Source organism: Atractosteus spatula, chromosome 21 (assembly GCF_055471065.1).
Source record: "Atractosteus spatula isolate fAtrSpa1 chromosome 21, fAtrSpa1.hap1, whole genome shotgun sequence".
Classification (NCBI taxonomy): Eukaryota; Metazoa; Chordata; class Actinopteri; order Semionotiformes; family Lepisosteidae; genus Atractosteus; species Atractosteus spatula.
The window spans coordinates 11,075,502-11,089,368 of NC_142726.1; the positions used below are offsets into that span (position 1 = coordinate 11,075,502).

At 33.4% G+C, this 13,867-nt stretch overlaps 1 protein-coding gene across 1 annotated transcript in view; it reads left to right on the forward strand.

Moving 5' to 3' along the window:
- The window catches only part of itfg1 (integrin alpha FG-GAP repeat containing 1), a 114,340-nt gene that overhangs the window by 11,200 nt on the left and 89,273 nt on the right, over positions 1-13,867 (forward strand). The window contains exon 7 of the mRNA XM_088938535.1: positions 8,987-9,054. Coding sequence (XP_088794661.1) covers positions 8,987-9,054 — 68 coding nt within the window. The remainder of the gene's footprint in view (positions 1-8,986; positions 9,055-13,867) is intronic.

Below are 13,867 nucleotides of genomic sequence, written 5' to 3' on the forward strand. Positions count from 1 at the left end.
TTGGTTATTTGCTATTCACCAAAATTACCTATAAACTTATCAGTATGTCTATATCTCACATCGTATGCCTTATGTGGTTTTGAAAGTGCAAGTACATAACAATGTAGAAATCGGCATATAAAAATGCACTCGGTTCAGTGTTTACCTGGGAGATTTTTTGGTGTCTCAGATGTGTTAGTCTTGTTTGGAAAGAGTGATTGTCTTTTATATTAAAGAAGCTCTTAAAATTATTAGCTTCTGAAATATGACAAATGATACTCGAGGTTGTCGATCAATATTTGCTTTAGTGCTCTTAACAACACTTTGCCACAGAATGCTTTACACATTTCTGTAGCAGTTTGTACTATAATAACAGTTAACCACTAGGCATGGCGTAGAAGAAAACACAAGCTCCCCGTGGGAGAAAATAAACTTCTGGAGCCACACACACAATGGTTGTCCCCCTCGACTGTGGCGCATTAATGATAGATCATGAACAGTTTCTGCAAAGTTCAGAGCTGATGTCCTGCCCTCCTGGGCCTGTTGTCATGGTTATCTGAGTGAGGTGGAGTACTTCAAGTCTGTCATCTTAATTCCAATGCTACAGGTTCTGATGTCACAAGCCGTCAGGATATGCATGCTAAGGGGTAGATCCCAGAACAAGGATCCATCTAGGCAGTGGTATGGCTCCAGGTATAAGAAATATGTCAACAATTGCTTGCACATTTCAAATCTGGAAAGAAGTAATTCATTACTCATAGGCACAGTATAAGGTCATCTGCTAAATTTCATGTTTTTTTTTAGAACCGAGAGAGCAAAACAAAGCAGAACAATTGTATTGGACCACAATTATTGTAGTAATTTAACGTACTCTTAGGTCATTGCTCCCTGTAAAGTTCAACATGATGTTCTTAAGTCTGTGATGTAAACAGGAGACTCACATTGCTAGATTGTTCATGATTGTGTTTAAATTTATTTTTGTTCCTTCAGCATCATCATATTGATCTCAATGATCCTAAGAAACTATAGTGTTTGAACTCCTTTGCTGTTATTGTTTTTTTTCCTGCCACAGAAACTGATGAGGCATTACGTTTTTGCTGTTCATGGCTAGAAATAGGATGACTCATTGGATGCTGAGCTTCTGATACTCTTTCCTATTTTAATGACCACATCTACACATATGGCCTCATTGCTATCAAGATCTAGGTCAACCACGATTCTTTGGCGTATACTAAATCTCCTATAAGGCAGTGTATGCAGATTCAGTGGGTTTTGATGGTGTTATTCAGGGAAACCAAAATGTCCTTTTTCAACCTCAAATTGCAGTTTTAGCACAATATTGTATTTATATAAGCACTGTCTTATAATTAATGTGAATCATTTGTGCAAATAAATTTCCTTTTGAGATGTTCACTAATATACATATGTGAATTTGTGTTTATCAGCTCTAGCTGTTGCATTCCAAAAATATTGTGTAATACATATTAGTTGTTGCATGGTGTTTTTGCCATTTATAAACATACCCCTGGTTTCTATCACTGTGCTGTACAGAAGCATTTGTATCTGTCACACCGTACCATCTCAGAATTTCTTTTGTTTTAATTTGAACTGTACCAGATGAATGCTTTTAATGGCTTGTGGTTAGGGTATTCATTTCAATGCTGACTGACATGACATTTTCTTGTTAATGTCAAAGGAATTTTTCTGACAACAGAAACGTGATGTTAAATGTGGAGGTTAAAGAGGGTTGAACAGGGAAAGTGCAATCAATAGAATTTGAAGAGAGTGTAATAGCTCATCTGAAACTGTCTTTGCTGCTGATTTTATTCTGGGTTGACCCATTTTCTTGGCTCTTTATAGCTTCACACCTGTCTCGTTAGTCTCTGAGGTCCATGTTTCTCTTATTCTCCATCTAGAGTTTGCTGGACCTATGAAAATAAATACCTTTTTTTATCTTAACATTCTGTAATGAAACACAAATGTTCTTTTGTTAAGCCTTATCATTATATCGACGGGGAACATATTGCTTTTATTTCTTTAAGTGTCACTGCAAGAGAATAGGTATTCTGGGTTGACGGCACAGTAAATGCTTAACAGATAGTCTGCTTTGACCTATTAAATTCAGGGATAAAACAATACAAACCTCTCATTCATTGCTAAAAAGGAGGATGGTTGTAGATGAGATCCGTAAGATACATGGACAAGCAGGATTCTGGAGACTTGTGGTTCAATACACACTAATGCTGAACAATAAGGGGGAATGTCAAGTCTAGTTCTTGTATCACTGTCTCGGGCATAACCCTGTCTATGTGGCAACATGAAAATCTAATCATTGTAATGATTATAGTCCAGGGAAACAGAGTTTTGTTATTATGGCAACAAGGAGCTTACAACTGAGAGGGGAAAAAAGATTAGAAGATCAGTGTCTTTCATGTGTGTCTTACAGAGTCACAGCTGTTATAAAGTGTAAACGTGGCAAAAAATAACTTTTTATAAAGCTTTATGAAGTTAAGACAGTAGTGTGGAATAGTGGCTAGGGCTCTGGACTCCAAAATGGAGGGTGGTGGGTCACAATCTCGGGTATAGTGCTGTTGTATATTTTGAACAAGATAGCGCTCCAGTAGATATCCTGCTTCTGTATATAAAATAGTCTTGAGGTTGTTATTGTAGATGAGAATTTGTTCTCAATTGATATAATGTTACAATAAAAATAAATGAATAAAATTTAAGGACTTTAGGAAGCTTACATTTTGCTTGCAAGGTTGGCTTTTAGCCCAATCTTAATTAAAATGCATTTATTATTAGATGTGTTGCAGTGCAAATTGATGTCAAGTTTTGAAATGCCCTGGGTTTGTCTACATTTCAGAAAAACTGTGCAGACAGTAAAAAGAGTTTGGAAGTCTCCAGAGATGTGCTGAAGTACTGTGGCTTCAGCTAAGAAAAATACCCTTTTTATTGTTACGGAGCACCAATGTTAGATTTCGATCTGTCCTTTGAAGGTTATTTTTTTTCCAAAATGCAGTGTTTATCATGGCAGTTTGTTTCTGTAGGAAAGGTAAATACACACCACATTGAATATTTATCCCCTTTATCTATAAGCTCTGTGCTATTTAGTGTAAAAGGTTAGCTGGTGTTTAGGTTATAAAAGCCACTGTTTTTGTGCCTTGCTTCTTCATGGATGATTAAGAAACAGTACCCCTCACAAGTTAGAAAATGAAAGTCAACAACATTTTCGAACAAGTGGCCTTCATCAGAGATAAACCTAAAAAAGTGGAATTTCCGCTATGCTAGCCAGTAGAAGTATTTCAAAGGGAGATCAAGGGAATGTGGAGGCCATGGCAGCTAGATCAAATTCCATAGTGCCTCTTCAAACCAGTCAAGGATGACAGCAGATCCAAGCATCATAATCCAAAGAAATGACTTGGTGTAATACAAGGTATATATTCTTGTTCCTATAAGTGCTGACAGCATGAAGTTGATAATGGATTTAGGACAGCAGTTAGTTATAAACAGTAAAAATAAAAAGCAATTTGTTTACTTTCTTAATTTTTTGCTTGTATGAAAACTATTTGATATTTAGTATTACCTCCAACTATGAAATACAGGCTAATTGGGTAGTAAAAAATATTAATTCGGCTCTATTAGGCTATATATATAAAACATATCACAATATTTTAGATGTTACAAAAAACATACAAATTATTTGTTGATCTGGTATCATGGTTTATTTTCATACATTTGTATTATTGCAAAGAGTGTTTGACATTGCATTTTTATTACTTTGCTTTTCAATTACTTTTCAATTTCCATGATATTATAATAAACAACACTGTTTTTCAGTATCCCACAAACCCTGGGACAGACATCGACAGTGGTATTAGGCTGCTGTGGTTTTTAAAGATAACTATTTAGTGGGACAATAACACATCCAAAATGGGAAACATTCAAGAAGAAAGACTGACCTTATTGAGGGCAGCATTATTAAGAGTGTGAAATGGATTTGCCTTTAGCTATTTCACCATTCTAAGTTCCAGTCAAGCATTTTAGATAGGTCAGGGTAAGTTAAGATTCCGAGATAGTACGACAAAGGAATGGTAATATAATGCAGTTGATAATTAACAATAAAAATACTTATTTTTGATCCATCAGTTCATAGACAACAATACCAAAAAAGTATTTAAATTTGAAGTATTTTATGTACATTTAATTCATTCACTTTAATATTGAAATACATTAAAAATTAAGTTTGATAAAGAATTAAATAATAATTGTATTTGTATAATACACCAAGCAGTTCAGGTAGCTGGACATTTTAAAAGACTTGACACTAGCAACAATTGAAATATCCTGCAAAAAGGGAAAAGTGTGGTAGTTAGACACAGGGTTATGAATATATAAGAAAAACACTGTTAAAGCATTCTGTTTTAAAATATGTTTCAGTGTTTCAAAATCTGAAAGGGTGTAAATACTTTTTTTTCCAGAGAAGTGTAAGTAGTGTTGGTCAAAGAAAAGATTCAAAAACAGATGGGTTTGTTGAGCCCCGAAGAAAAACTGTCTATTCTTTAGATTGATGAAGACTCACTCATGTGAATATATTAGTCATTCAAGAGTAAGCAGCATTTGGACTGCACAACTCCTTTAAAACTTTGCTGTGTTCAAGGACTGTCGTTTTTCACACTTTGCTTTGTGCCACAAACCTTAATTTATACAGACTAAAAAAATCACTTGTCACTGTCAGTACTTTGTAGAGAGAACTCAAAGCAGATGTATTGTTGTGGAAGTTTAATATTCTTAAGATGTGACTTTCCCCCCCCAATCCTTTTCTCTGCTGTTTTGCAGCTATCCCGAGGACAAACAGTTTTGCTGCAGTGCAGGTGACCGTATCTAAGGATTTAACGTACCCATTAAGAGGGTTCAGTGCAGTTGTTCCTATTTAAAGGCATTCATTGTGCTTTATTGACTATCCTAATGGGGAAAAAAATACATCATAAACAAGCAAATGAAAATTCAAATATGCCTGCTTGTATTTAAATTTTATACTGTATATATATCTAGTACTGTACATACTTGTACATACCATAGTATATAACTGATTTCTACGTGTTTCTATGCTCTGATTTATTTTTTGTTACAGGATGTGTCAGGTAAATAATTGGTTCTAGCTTTTATAGAGTATATAAGAGGTTTTAGTGTCATTTGTTTTCTGCTGTATTATAAATTCAGTGTCTGCTGATAATCTGCGTCTTCTCATTTTTAGTGTTAGAGTTTAATTTGAAGTATTAATAGCATAGAATATCTAAAAAGCAGACTAAGTAATGAATTGTCACAGACGACTTTTGGGGGGGACTAGCAAAATCTTGCAATTTTAAATAATGCAAATTTAGTTGAAATAATTGTGGGGCAGAAAAGGACTAGAAATGCATTAAAGACTAAAAAGGTAGTCTATAACTACATGATGGGAATGAATTATTTTAAGTTACACATTTTCCCATGATGAGAAGCTTTCTATTTTAATAATTTAAACATGATTTTGATGAATTGTAGTGAAATCCAAAACACTGGGTCTTCAAATGCTGAAGCACATGATTGCGTTATCCAAGACTGTTTCTCCCCTATCTTAAGTGAAGTGCAGATCATAGCTACTTAATCAAAGCTTTGCCTGAAGAAAAATCTTGGCATGCAGATTTTGGATTGGTTTAAAAAATGTAAATAGTCAGATTTCTTTAGTGTTTCATGGAGCTTTTCTGCTTAAATCGTATTTTGTACTCTTCTTATCATATATACAACAATGTAAATATTTAATCATCTTATTTTATAAACTGACAGTATAATATACAGTACAGTGTAAATCTACGCAAACTTGAAGCTGGCATGACATGAAATTAATTGCAGTAGTTGTGTATGTGAATGTAACAATGCCTCTTTTAATTGTATTTGGTAAGCAAAGGAAAAAAAACATGAAACAATAAAAAATGCCTTTTAAGGTAATGTTTTTTTCATACATTTAGACTGGACTTGCGTGCGTGTATGTGACTTACAAACCAGTTTGTTTTTAAAAATGGCTTTGTGGGGAAACATGAAATTACTTTGTGGTAAGATGTGTGTTTAATCTCTGAACAATTTCTCACACACCTTTTAAAATTATTATATAACTTTATGGCATTACCATAAAAAAACTACATACTCAAAATAAATACACATTAAAAACAAACAATAGTTCTAGCCATACAATAATACATATACACATCTTGCCCTGCCCATATTACACTATCATTACAATAACCTGGTAGTGTCATACAGGAAACAGTCATTCATCTGAGTTTAATATACCAAGATGAGAAAATGAGAAAGTGAAATTAATATGCCTTTAATTTAGGTAAGTATGTACTCTCATGGAAGCTTCTATGGGAATTATTATGTAAAAAAAGCTGCCTCACTTTTTACATTATTAAGATGCTTCATTAATTAGCTTGTTGTTTCTAATGGAAATCAACATTGCAGTTTTGCAATTATTTAGTGACATTAAGAATTACATAGAGATGAAAAGTCTTACATAAATAATTTACGGAATGTGTAAAAAGGCTTATCTTTTTAAGATAATGCAATATTTTCATTACAGATATCTTTATGAAATCTTTTTTAATCAAGTATTTCTACAGTTTGGGAAACAGAAATAAAGTAAAATTGCATTTCACCCTCATAAACTGAATTGAAAACACTCTACCACTTGAAAAAATCTTTGTTTTCTTGCTTAAGCTGCTGGCAATATATTAGTAAACCCTCAACTCAAACAAATTGAAATGACTTGTTTATTGTGAATAATTGAGAATATGAAATTTGTCATTAACATACTCTGATAATTTTGTTGGGCAAAGTTTTTTTTTATTTCCTACTCTATTGAATGTTTCATATGCAGTAATAAACAGAATTGCCATTTACTTTCAACTTAGTTTGAAATCTTGCACTGTTTAATTTTTGATAGGTGTATCCAACAAGGCAGCGATAATTAAAATTAGTTTAAAAAGGCATTAAATGTCATTCAGCTCATCAGTTGCTTCTTCGCAATCAGTATTCCACAGTGCTCCCCAGTCCTTGATTAGCACATATATTTATTCTCAAGTGAGTTTCCATCAGTAAGCTTGAGATGGTAAACGGTACCTGTGGAGGCAATATCTTGAGACAATTTATTCGAAATAGCAGCAGCTTAGAAAAGGGATGATTGACCTAGTTTAGTCCCAAGCTTAGTTCCCAGACAAGTGGATGCGATTTGCCTTGGATAACAAATGAAAGACTTTGATTTCCATTTTTAATGAAGGTAAAATGCAAAATTCTTGAACAAAACCTCCAATTTTTTTCATGGACTTGCATACAAAGCACTACACATAAATATAAAATAAAAAAACACCTGTAACTTAATGATTTGTTGTTGTAATTATTATTATAATTTTGTTAAAATAATCGTTATTAGTGTCAATAGAGTTTAAATTGCATATTGCTGCACAATTTTAAAAGGTTACGGAAATGAGCCTTTTGATTTCAGGAATTTAATTATGGAATTGAGTTGTTTTAAGTTTAACATTTGTATAAAATGATTTTGTTTCCTGCTAAGGTACCTATTTTGCTGGACAAATTAGCCTAGCCTGCAGTTGCCTTCTGTTCAGTGCATTCCTTCTATCCCTGTGTGTCTGCTGTGGTCTTTACAGCACCCCTTCACAGCAGCTACCAAAATCCCTCAATTGCCTTTAGTCTGACTTGTGTATGCAGTACCATTGTCCCCACAGTGAGCCTCTTGAGCAATTTCATTGTCAGTTTGATTAATAAAGGCGAGCAGTTCTCATGGCCCATCTCTGCCTGTTATTTTTTGGTACTGAATGGTCCCACAGAGTTTAAAAGGGTAGCTTTTTGTACTTGCTAGTTAATATAGGCTATTATTTCATTTAGACAATAAAGGTTTATATAGAATGAGAAATTCTCAACCCCAAAACCCTTCCTGATAAAACAAGTTCTATAAAATAGAGTGATCTCTAATTTACCCTTAACTGCAGCCGTGAACATGTGAGGTTTAGGTTCATTTTTCCTTCAGTCCTTTTCTTTAATTTTCTGGGAAGCTTGAGGAGCTCAAGTTTGGTTCAGATTACATCGGTGTCTTGCTGGTTGGTTTCAAAAACATTTGTTCGGGTTAAGTGTGATTCCATTAGTTTTGGGGAAAGTTTCATCCACAGATCTACCAAGTTTTCTCTGAGAAATTTGGTTTTCTGAAAGTTATCCATTGGGAAGTGTGAGTGCTTGTTTTCATCTAGAGGTAATAGAAATGTTACTTCAAGCATTCAGTTATAAATGAAATAAGCCAGGAAAGCAAATCTACCTAATCTGACAACAGATTCTTGTTTTTAGTCTTCAGCAGTAAACAAGTTTTGATTATATGGCAATATAAATGTGCTGTTTTTTGTGTTTGTGCTTTTATATTGTGTTTCTGAATGGGTCTTTTTCACATAGCTAGATATTGGATGGTGTTCTAAGGTGCATTGTTTTTCCTCGCATTGGTCTGTGGTCCTTGGTTATATGATGTTTCTATTTACATGTAGTTGCTGTCCTTTGGATTACAACTGTTGAATTGCCTATTAAATTTACCCAGTTTTTACACTTGGGCACCTTATTCAGTGGGATCTTTAATAGTAACACTAGTCCTGTTCCTGACTTTTGTTTCATTTTAAATATACATATTTATTGTGTGTATTGGTTTTTATTACTCAAATGTGTTTCCAGACAACATACACTTTTAGTATATGCAGGCATAACTGCCCCTGTGTGACATCAGTGTAGTTCTAATAATAATCATTACTGTATGATCACTTGGCATATACTGATAATACTGGATTTTTGTTGTATTAACATGATAAACCAAGACCTATATATAGTAACATTATTATTTTTCTCAATTTTTAAGCAGTAATTGATGAAAAGCTTTAAAATGTTATACAAAATCATGTTTTGTATTTTTTTGCAGACTTGTTCCTAACATCCACAAGCTCTGGCACCTCCAACGTGAACTATTTTGAGACATGGTTGAACAAGGTACTTGTACATTTCCTTTATTTTCTACTTATGCTACAACTTTGATTACAGGATTTTGTAGTAGTCCTTGCCAAGGACTGGGTTCTGTGCATGGCTTTCATGGGCTAGTATGCAGTTAGATGTTTCTTCTTTCAACAGTGTTAGCAAATCTAAATTAATACATAATTCAAACATGCATTTTCCATACATTGCTGACATTCCACAAACTTATTTTCATTCTAACTCATATCTGGTATGCTATCCCAGATGTCTGTCATTTGGTTGCACTTGATTAATGTGCTGTGACATTCAGAAAGGCAAGAACTGTGGAATAAAACTAAAGAAAACTCTGGAAAGAGTAAAACAATAATTAAGAAACAGCTAAAGGCCCTGTAATTTGTTTTCAGACATGTCAGGATCTTTATTAAAACTCTTTTGGTCATTTCATTTCTCAGCAAGTTACATGCCTTTGATGTTGATGGAAAAAAAATATCTGTAGCTTCATTATGAAACTGGTAATCTTGTTTGTGATGTCCTCAAGGTGAAACTAGCTTTTCCACATCTCTGGAGCAATATTTTTGATTCTGATCTCTGGGTATATAATTGGGTGTGTAATTAAAGGGTATCAAGGGCTTACAGATAATTTAGCCTGAATGACCTTTTATTTTAGACAGCTTTTGGGATGAGCAATAAATAACCAGCATCAACTGGCATCCGCTTTAGTTAATTACTGTATGTGGCCTTACATTGCATTTCAAAAACCTGCTCAGTTGCCAGTTTCTAAAGGGAAACTTGAACATTCTGAACTTTTTTACAAAAATATTTACTGTTGTTGTAGCTATAAAAGAGTCTGTCATTTTAATTTATTTCAATTTTAGTTTGCTCACATTCCCAGAGTTGTTTATTTATGTATGTGAGTTTTTTGTTTTGTTTTTCTTTTGTCAGTCAGGGTTTTAACTGGATTTGCATGGGTCTTTACTTAATCCAAGAAGAATTCACTTATCTAAAGAAACTACTTTATTTCTTTCATTTGTTCTTTTTTCCCCTCAATAACATATAACATTCGGATTCTAAACGCTGCTACCATAACACATTGATCAGTTAGGTTTGCACAGGCATAATAGATTTATATTTGCAAAAAAGGTCAATAATGTATAGTATAATTTATGCAAATTTATTTGTTTTCGTGATGCACTTTTTAATAAAAGTAACATGGAATGTGCTTTCTTTTAGAAGGAAATATCTGAAGTACTGAAAGCTTGTCTCTTGTGCAACTATCCTTGAGCATCTGTTAATCCATTTGCATTATAATATAGAATCATATTGCAGAAATGGTCTTGAAAAATCACGGGGAAATGCATAATGCATCAGAAAACACTGAAAATAAAAAAAAAATCTGTTGTAAACAATACTTACAGAAACAGTTCATTCACACATAAAAGAAAAATTGAAACTGATGAAAAACATGGAAAAGATTTGTTTTGCATAAAAAATTCCCCTTTGGTTTAGAAAAAACAATGCATTAGGAATTAGGAAAAAAATCTAAAGGTCACTTTTAATATTGTTTCTTACAAACAGTTTGGATTTTTGATCTTTACTCAATTCTGATGCATTCTGTTATTTGGTAGTGAGTCACCAAGATTAAGAGAAAATATTGTATATGCCAAGCTAGTATATGCTGAGTGTCTGTGATGGTCTTGTCCTCTACCAATCCCAACATTATTGGCATGTTTATTACATGTATTCTATATATGACATCAATAGCTCAGATTTAGATCACCATGTCATACAATTTCAAAAGGCAGGTTTATGTGTATTGCTTTTCAGTGCTGCCTTTCCCTGCGACTTGGATAAAGGTCAGGACTTGGTTTGCTGGTACCAAGCCATGGAAGTCAGTGTGGCTATCCCCTGCAGTGCTTCAGGGCCTTAATGCTCCAGTGCATGCTCAGTGTACGCACAGATACATTTCATTTACACTCACAATCCACGGTGTGTTAATAAAGGCACCCAAATTATTATTATTATAAATGAAGCATTTAATTTCAAGAATGGACAGACTAGTTGATATGAAATATTTCAAAGAAAAGGTATTGGCTGGTGTGGTAACTTACAGTAGGAATCAGTTCACCTTTTCTACTCAGGGACCATTTCCTGTGAAAACAGAAATAAGGTCAAATCAGTTAAAGCTAATATATTAATTAATAACTCAAAATAATCCCTTGCTTTTAAACTTTTAACATCAGTTAAATACCTGTGTCATAGAAATTAGTTGGCTTATATTCTAAATAAAAGGCAGCCTTCATTATCTACCTGTTTTTGTAGTTCTGATTGCTAAGCTCAGAGTAAATAGCATTCCTGCTGCTGGCACTGTGAAATGCATTACAGATCAGTGCAGAGTCAGTCCTGCTGGTAGTTTTACATATCTTTGATTCTTTTTTTGCATTTAATCAATGTTGAACTGGGCATCTCAGCTTTTGAATACTGAAAACATGAACTGAGAACTCAGCTTAAAGCAGTCTGAGTTTGTCTACACACAAGTGTATGTTATATAGGAATATAACCCGTTTATTAGATGTTGAAAGGCAAAATTTCATAATTTTATTTACCCCATTTTTCCATATGTTACTAAACAGCAGCATTACTTCTTTTGATAGATTACATGTGTTGGGAGCTAATTTAAATGAACAGGAACCCACATGAATGCTTTCAATATACTAAAATGACCTGGAGTGAGGAATAATAAAAAAGGTTTAAATGAGACTGGATGCTGCTGAGGAGGATGGAATAAAAATATGAACAAAGAAAATAAATTATATTTTAGCAGGAAAGTGAAGTGTTTTTCATAAAGAGAGTAAAAGCATTGCTTTGTGTTCAAGATCATCACTGTCTAAAATATAAAACTATTAAATTGTTCAAAAACATTTAATGAGTTTATTTCCTTGCTTTAAATAAAATGTTCTTTAAATAAGATTAAGCCATTTAATTTACATTTACTTTTTGAACATGAAAACATGTTATGTGAATGTCCATCACTAAAATATGAAATTGTTTACAACTTTTGTAAAATAAAATTCTTTGTAAAATTATATATTTGAAATAAAATAATAAAGCAAATATTCTATATTGTTTTACTATGTGAATCTTAATGGAAATGATTGTATACTTCAGTAGGTTATACATACAGTATGAACCTACAGACAGAGCTGAGCCATTTTCATATGATCTTGCACACCAAACTTAGGATGTATTTTCTTTTTTTCAAAAATATTTTAAAATTATATCCTCCCCATGAACAGATGCATTGTTTCTGTATTTTGTACTTTAAAAAGCAACATTCATTATTGTATTACACAATTTGTGATATTAATTAAAAATAATAAAATTGGATGTTCCACTGCTAATTGGTTCTCTTTTAAATGGACACCCGTTAATGCTCACCAAATTGAATTAGGCCAATTAAAACGATACAGCTTAGGGATTTAAAATTATGTATGGGTGTCCATTGCTTAATGTATATTATGTAATGTACACATATATTGCATGCAAATGCAAATGAGATTAGACATAATTTTATATATGCAAACTGTGCCTTGCAAAATTATTCAGATCCTTCCTAGAGTTTCCCATTTTCTTAATGATGCATACTATTTTTTTTATTTAATATTGTATTCACAACCTGCATGCTCACACATGCTCAAACTGAAGACTTATAAGTTAAGATGTTATTTATCTGGTGGTATCCCTACTTGTTTGATCATTTCAGAGGGACAGCCTGATCTAGACAGTGTTGTGGTTAGTACAATGCACGTTCCATTTCTTGACGATTGAGTAGTTTGTGCTCACAGGAATATTCAGAGACTTCAACATTTATATAGTTATAAAATCAGTGACTTTATCCCTTACTTGCTCTGAAATCTCCTTAGTGTTCATGATTGCATCTTTTACTCGATATTCAATACCTGACCAAGAAACCTCACAGAGACAGGTGTTTTTATTCTGAAACACAATAATTGCACGCAGGGTGTGTGGCACAAAATCAACTAATTGTTTAACTGATTTAAAGGTAATTTTGAGCTCCTAAATTCATTTTGTGGTTTGAATATGTGTGAAACTGTGACTTTTCCATTTTTCTTTCATATTTTCTATTTACTTCTTTTTCCTCTGAAGGTGAATTTGTATATGTTACATTAATTTCTTGTTCAGAATGATTTGGCTGCAAGTTTTAAAGGAACAAAAAGTGACAGCTCTGCTAGGGTCTGATTTACGTTTGCAAGGCACTATATATATCGTGAGTCTTTACTGTATATTATAATATGTGGATTGTCATAATTGTAGACAATTTTGTGTAAATTATCTGTCTTTCAGACTTATGTTACAGCAAAACTGTATATTCCATCAGAGATAAATGGGTTTCTATGTAAATAAGAAGGAAATCTCAATCTGAAATAGTTATTGATTGTCTAGGTTCCCATTCAGTATTCGTAATGACAAACAGTGGTTTCTCAGCACCTATCTTCTTGTGTAAAAATCAATTAGCAATCACTGCTTTTTATTGTGTTGCCTAAAGAAACCATCCAAGACTGTGCCATCATTATGTTACTGACTATTTTATAGTAGGCAGTATTACAGAATAAATGTTCAGTCCTCTGTTCTTCAGCAGGGGCTGCTGCTGCTAACTGTGCCTCACAGTTCCCAGCAGTACATCGGTTGGATAATTGATTGAAACATTTGGTCCATCATAGGTAGTTACCCGCGGTTATCTTCCCCTCTGATATCAAGCTGCTCGATCTCTGCAATCAGTGAGAACAACCAGCACACTGAGCACATGCCTTCC